The sequence below is a fragment of the Zootoca vivipara genome, chromosome 10 (genome assembly GCF_963506605.1).
Source record: "Zootoca vivipara chromosome 10, rZooViv1.1, whole genome shotgun sequence".
In the NCBI taxonomy this organism is placed as follows: domain Eukaryota; kingdom Metazoa; phylum Chordata; class Lepidosauria; order Squamata; family Lacertidae; genus Zootoca; species Zootoca vivipara.
In genome coordinates, this window is record NC_083285.1 from 70,620,536 (window position 1) to 70,627,517 (window position 6,982).

The 6,982-nt window shown below is 46.8% G+C and overlaps 1 protein-coding gene across 1 annotated transcript; it reads left to right on the forward strand.

Moving 5' to 3' along the window:
• Window positions 1-3,934: 3,934 nt before the first annotated feature.
• On the forward strand, window positions 3,935-4,894 carry LOC118091562 (olfactory receptor 5B12-like). The gene has a single exon (XM_035128648.2). The coding sequence runs from the start codon at window positions 3,935-3,937 to the stop codon at window positions 4,892-4,894; it is 960 nt and encodes a 319-aa protein (XP_034984539.2).
• Window positions 4,895-6,982: the final 2,088 nt, after the last annotated feature.

Genomic DNA, 6,982 nt, shown 5'->3' on the forward strand with positions numbered 1-6,982 from the left:
AGAAATACCACAAGTGTGTAAATAAACATCTAGCCATTGAGCAATGCCTCCCCTGGGACTCTCATTCCTCTTGGCTTCCAGAAACTCGCCCCCCCCCAACCGGGGAGAGTGGATTTCCTTCCCCAACCCTCCTTGTTAACTTGCATGTTGCAGTTGCCACGAGAGCATCCCTTGGGTCCCTCCTGGGTATAACTCCTCTCTCCCTGCCCAGACTCTGCTGGTTGGATGCAATGCAGAGGGAGCCACCAGGCTCGTCCGTGTCTCACCTGTGAAGCAAGGATCTGCCTTCAAGAGCCCCGATGCCAGGCCCTCTCTTGCCACTTGGATGCCAGGGTGCTCTGGCCCCGTGAAGCTGGAGCAGGGAAAGGCTGGTACAGGAGAAATCCGAGGTTGAAGGGGAAGGACGACCTGGAGCTGAGCATCCTGCAGTGGACAGCAGCAAATGCCCAGCCTCACTGAGCTCCCAGTGGTGGGGCCTACAGGTGAGTAGCTTTACAGGACACAGGGAGGACTCAAGATAGGGAAGCAATTCAGTCTGGTCTGCATTTGAATGCGAATCTGCCCCATTCACACTTCCTGAAATGATACGAGAACAAAACTCTGCTAGCCGCTGAAATTTGCACTTCTCTGAATTTTGCAGAAAAAGGTGGGTTATAAATGCAATAAATAGTAAAATCATTTATGGGACAATATATATGGGGCTGGCACTGCAAGAGATTCCCCCCCATCCCCTTCCCCAAATCTTATCCAACCCACACTTTCCAATGCACAAATTCTGTGCTTCACATTCCAGTGAGATATTTTGGAGTGCAATGTTCACTGTTGTTGTTTAGTCGTTTAGTCGAGTCCGACTCTTCGTGACCCCATGGACCCCAATGGTCACTAACGGTTTACTTTCCTTGGAATGGGAGGTTACAGAAGAGAGAAACTACCATGGAGTTACCGTCTCCATACCATAACATAGTAGCTGTGGAACATAGAAGACTATATGAAGCAGCTCCCTTATACTGAGCCAGACCTGTGCTCTGGTCTCTGAAACATTTGCTTTATCTGCAAATATAGAAGCAGAATAGAAGTGGAGGTGAACAAGCCCTAGTTCAGCAGGCAGCTCATCTCCAGAGATCATCTTGCTGCTTCCACCTGATTTCCCGTCTTTTCCAACTAGAAGTGTCACAGCATCAGGGAAGGGACCTCCAAAAGTCATCTAGTCCAACCTCTTGCAATGCAAAGATCTCAGCTAAAGAATCCCTTACAGAGGGCCATGCAACCTCTGCTTAAAAACCTCCAAGAAAGCAGCATCCACCACCCTCTGAGAGAGTCCCTTCCACTACTGAACAGCTGTCAAATAATTGGAATCTCCTTTCTTGTACAGTAAGCCCAGAGCCTATGGGGGGGTGACAGTCTGGGAATTGCACCGGAAGCCAAAATCGCATATAGGCAAAACACACTGCGTCCAATTGCTAGTGGGATTGCCAAAGTCATTTTGTTCCCTGGGAACCTCCCCCCTCCTTTCCACATAATTTTTGGACATGTGCATGAAGCCTAATGCACACAAGTTTGTTTTTGTTGTTTAGTCGTTTAGTCGTGTCCAACTCTTCGTGACCCCATGGACTAGAGCACGCCAGGCACTCCTGTCTTCCACTGCCTCCCGCAGTTTGGTCAAACTCATGTTCATAGCTTTGAGAACACTGTCCAACCATCTCGTCCTCTGTCGTCCCCGTCTCCTAGTGCCCTCAATCTTTCCCAACATCAGGGTCTTTTCCAAGGATTCTTCTCTTCTCATGAGGTGGCCAAAGTCTTGGAGCCTCAGCTTCAGGATCTGTCCTTCCAGTGAGCACTCAGGGCTGATATCCTTCAGAATGGATAGGTTTGATCTTCTTGCAGTCCATGGGACTCTCAAGTATACCTCCAGTATCCCTGCCAAGAAAACTCCATGGACAAAGACAACAGGCACACAAGTTAAATGCCCATAAGTTGCGGGCTTACTGTAATTTGGATCCTCACTTTGGAGCAGCAGAAAACAAGCTTGCTCCACCCTTCATGTTTAGATGTTTGGAGAAGGCTCTCAGAACCCCTCTCTGTTCTCCAGGACACAGACACCCTGCTCCCTCAGCTGTTCCTCGGGGTGACCTTTGGGGTCCTTTCCAACTCCACAATTCTATGATCATTTCTTCAGCCCTAGTCTAAACACAACATCCCATCCTCAAAGCAGAACAAAAGGTTGATTACGTTGCATCTTCCAAAGCAGAGGAGAAAACATCATCTTGCTTGTCTTGCTTCTCATTCCAGGTTCCTCTCCGGCTTCCTTTCCTGACCAAGGCAGGTCCTGAAGACTAGAGATGAGAATTTTGGGAGTGGAGAGGAAATGTCACGGACACCGGCCAGTTGGGGATGTGTCCAACAGCACCCATGATTCACCCAAGCAGGGTTGCCACTCTTCCCCCCTGAAGGGAGAGGAGAGACACCCGACCATCCCTGGAGGACCCTAACCCCCCACTGATTTGTAACAGCTGGCCTTGACACAAGACTATTGGGTGGGGCAGATCAAGGTGAAAAACCATTAGTTTGATGTGAATGATTATTGGAATTGGAGGAGATGGAGGTTTATTTGCTTCTTAGTGGGTCAGAGTGTTACTTAGTTTATTATTTGCATGTTGTCAGCGTTGTTTTCTCCTGTGTATATGGCTGGTTTCCCCCTCCCCTCCAATAGACTGTTATGTGAAATATTAATATATTATATTATTCCCCCCATGGCATTATGTATTGTATAATTTTTCTTTGCCATAGAATCATAGAATCATAGAGCTGGAATGAAGGGAGAAATTTGCCAATTGTGTTATTGAGCTAAGTCTGATCATATAGTCTGCATTGTATAATTCTGAGTGCATGGCTTAGCCGCCCGCCCCCCCCCCCCAATTGCTGCCACACACACCCATTGCTCTCTTTGCCTCTCTGTGTGCCAAAGGGTAAGCCAGACAGAATGCCCTGCTAAGCTATCAAGGCCGGCTGACTGTCTTGTCTGACGCTATCAGCCTGACGCACAGAACAGGCAAGCCCCCACTCAAGGCTGCTGGAAGATGCTACTGGGGTAGCATGAGTCAGCATGTGTTTATGCACAGGACCGGACACAGGAAGATCCTTATATGTACTTGTGACCCCCTTGCGTGCGCACATTTACAGAGGAAGGGGAAACAAGTGTATAAGCCCAATAAGTGTATAAGAAGCTTTGCAATTTGTGTTTCTTTGCTCTTGTCATGAGGCTTAACCATCAAGAGTCTCTTAATTAATTAAGAATTAAACTCTTTCTCTGGATTCAACCCCCGGTGTCATTATTGGCTATCTCTGTCATGCCTTATCAGCAGGACCCTTATCAGCAAATTTTTGGTGAATACATCTAAACTAGCCAAGTATTCTTGTACTACCTCCTTACTTATTCTGGGCTGTGTTTCCCTTGCTGAATCATCTCCTCCATATTCTTCAGGTCGGGTATTGGTGTGTTTTTTTGGAGAAGACTGAGGCAAAGAAGGCATTGAGGAGTTCTGCCCTTTATCTGCCCATGTTTGCATTTCACCATCTTCTCCTCTAAGTGACCCCACTGTTTCCTTGGGGTCACTTAGAGGAGAAGATGGTGAAATGCGAACAGGGGACAGAGAAAGGGCAGAACTCCTCAATGCCTTCTCACTTGGGGACCTTCGGGTGACAAGAGACTAAGAAGTTTAATCAACAAGACCGAATTTCATGGATCAATGGTCTGAGTGCGTAGAAGAGCCCTTACAATCATAGAATCACAGAACTGTAGCATTGTAAAGGGACCCAAAGGTCCTCTAGTCCAATCCCCTGCAACGCAGGAACTTCCTCTGTTTCCCTTTTCTGCCTGGCAGCCTTTCCCTCAAACGCCGTCCTTCTTTCTCTACAGATAACCTCCTCATTTCCCATGGCTGGCAGCAGTAATTGGACACAAGTGACAGAGTTTGTTCTTCTGGGCTTCTCTGGGATCACGCATGGCCAGACCTACCTCTTCCTGGTGTTCTTGGTAATCTACTTGGTCACTCTGTTGGGGAACCTTACCATAGTTGGCCTGATCCTGCTGGATCCCTGCCTTCACAGCCCCATGTACTTCTTCCTCAGCCATTTGTCTTGCATGGACGTTTGCTACTCGTCCGTTACCATCCCCAAAATCCTGACCAGCTTTCTGCATAAGAGGCACACCATTTCCTACAACCAGTGCATGGCCCAGATGTTCTTCCTGATGACCTTTGCGGGGTCTGAATCCGCCCTGCTGGCTGTCATGGCCTACGACCGCTATGCCGCCATTTGCCAGCCTCTGCATTACAGCAGCCTGATGAGCAGCCAGGTGCGAATCCCGCTGGCCATCGCTTCTTGGATCTGGGGCTTCCTGAACTCGTCCATCCACACCACTCTGGCCACCCACTTGTCCTTCTGTGGGGCCAACCAGATCGACCACATCTTCTGCGATGTCCCGCCTCTCCTGAAGATTGCCTGCAGCGACACCTACGTCAACGAGATCACCATCCATTTGGCCAGCATCTTCATGGGCCTGAGTCCTTTCTTTCTCATCCTCCTCTCGTATATCTACATCCTCTCCGCCATCTTGCAGATCCGCTCGAATACGGGCAGGCGCAAGGCCTTCTCCACATGCGCTGCTCACATGATCGTTGTCACCGTCTACTATGGAATGGCCAACGTGAACTACAACCGCCCCAGCGCAGGCTACTCCTTGGAGGTTGACACCCTGGTTTCCACACTCTACTGCATCATCACCCCCATGCTGAACCCCCTCATCTACAGCCTCCGCAACAAAGAGGTGAAGGAAGCCCTGAGGAAGGTTCTTGGGGGGCAGAAGAAGGACTATGCTTCTACACAGGAAAAGTGAGAGGTGGACTTTGGCAAGGGGGCAGCTCTGCTCTCCTCTGACCCCCCCCCCATTGCCCTTAGTGAGCTCAAGGTAATCCTCCAAGACCACAGGAAAAGCCCACTTTCCGTGGACTCCATTTCGGTCAAATTTATAAACATGTTTGTATTATTTCCACGTAGACACCCCCCCCAAAAAAAAATGTTATGAAAACTTACAGTATGTTTCTGTACAAACACCACAACTAATCAGCAAAGCATGTTCCTATTAAGTGATCTGTAAGTTAGGATAAATCTCAGGAACTGGTCTTTGTTTTTCTGAAGCTTCAACATTGTCCCGCAACGATGTCTCTGTAAATTGTTCCTCCTGCCGGTCTTACTTTGTGAGTTAAGTTTTCCACCACGGCCCCACTGTCTTGTACCAAACATTCAAGTTTGCACCTTTTAAGTCCTTCCAGAATTTGGCTATACTGTAACCATACCCACAACCCCAAACAGAAATCTAGTTAGTGGTTTATCAACAAGTCCTGAGTCTCATTTAAATACAGATTGAGTAACACAAGTTCTGAAGACTTGCTGATGTGCTGATGGGTAATTTCCCTTATGTCATTAAGCACTTGTTCCCCCAAATATGCCACCTTTAGGCATGTCCACCACAAGTGCCTATAGTTCCCATATTCAGAGAATTATTCGGAGAATCCTAATTAACTTAATTTGCTCGTTTATTCATCTACTTTAAATATATACTCTTATAAAACTGCTGGTTGTTACAATAATCCTCCCAATGTTCTTATCTGCTTCCAATTTATCTTTAAATATTCAATAAACTTTTATAAAAGTTTGCTATCTTGATTTCTTATTGTTCTGGTAAGTTTCATCATTTCTGCATATTCCCTAAGTTTTGGTATCCATTCTTCCTTTGGTGGGACTTCTGCTTCCTTCCACTTTTGGGCGAGTAACATTCTTGCTGCTGTAATAGTATACATGAATAGGTTTATATACAGTTTAGGTAGTTTTGTCCCTATTATTCCCAAAAGAAAAGCTTTCTGCAAAAGATGCAGAAATCAAATGAATAACATTGGGAAAGAGAGCATACAAAATAAAAGTGTTGGACAGACTTCTGGTCTACCGCCATTGCAGACTGGTGGGAGAATCTCGAGCTCTGAGATTCTCTAGCGCTGTGAGATAGGGGGGGATCCGTGAGAGCGCTGCGGAGCCCCAAAAGAGCTCCAGATCAAGTGTTCTGGAGATGTGGGGACTCAGCTGCACCTTTTCCTGTCTCCTCAGCCCTTAGTAAGCCCTATTAGGGAGCCGAGAGTGAGCGGAGTGGAGACGTGGTGCGTTGAGTCAATCTGCTACCCTCGCAATGTGAAGCTCCGAGCCGGCAGTCTGTGGAGCGGTGGATTTTTCCAGATTTAAAAGATTTGAAAACATTGGACACCATGAGTAAAGAAAAAGGATTTTTAAAAAAATTAATTGAAAAGATTTGGGCACGGGAGGAAATTAAAAGGGGAAGTCGATTTCCCCCATTGAGCGAATTGAGACGCAGTTAATGTGCCCAAACCCGGGAAGTTGACAGGAAGTGGTGAGAGAGCAGTAGTGGGGTGAAGAGTAATAATGGATGCTATTTTCTGACTGATCAAGATGGCCTGAAACTGGAACGACCTATGGCTGATTCAACTGGGAGACCCTGAGTCCAGGGGGGGGGGCTGAATTAGATCTAAGCGTTTAAATGTTATTATGATAAAAGAAATAATATTTGAATGTATGGAAAATTTTGGGGTATAAATTTGAGGCTAAGGGGAGAAATAGAGGATAGATGGATGGGGGGGGGAAATTAGATTTGGATTAAGATAAATTAATTTTACTTTCTTGGGCTCCTTGATCACTGCAGATGGTGACAGCAGTCACGAAATTAAAAGACGCCTGCTTCTTGGGAGAAAAGCAATGACAAACCTAGACAGCATCTTAAAAAGCAGAGACATCACCTTGCCGACAAAGGTCCGTATAGTTAAAGCTATGGTTTTCCCAGTAGTGATGTATGGAAGTGAGAGCTGGACCATAAAAAGGCTGATCGCCGAAGAATTGATGCTTTTGAATTATGGTGCTG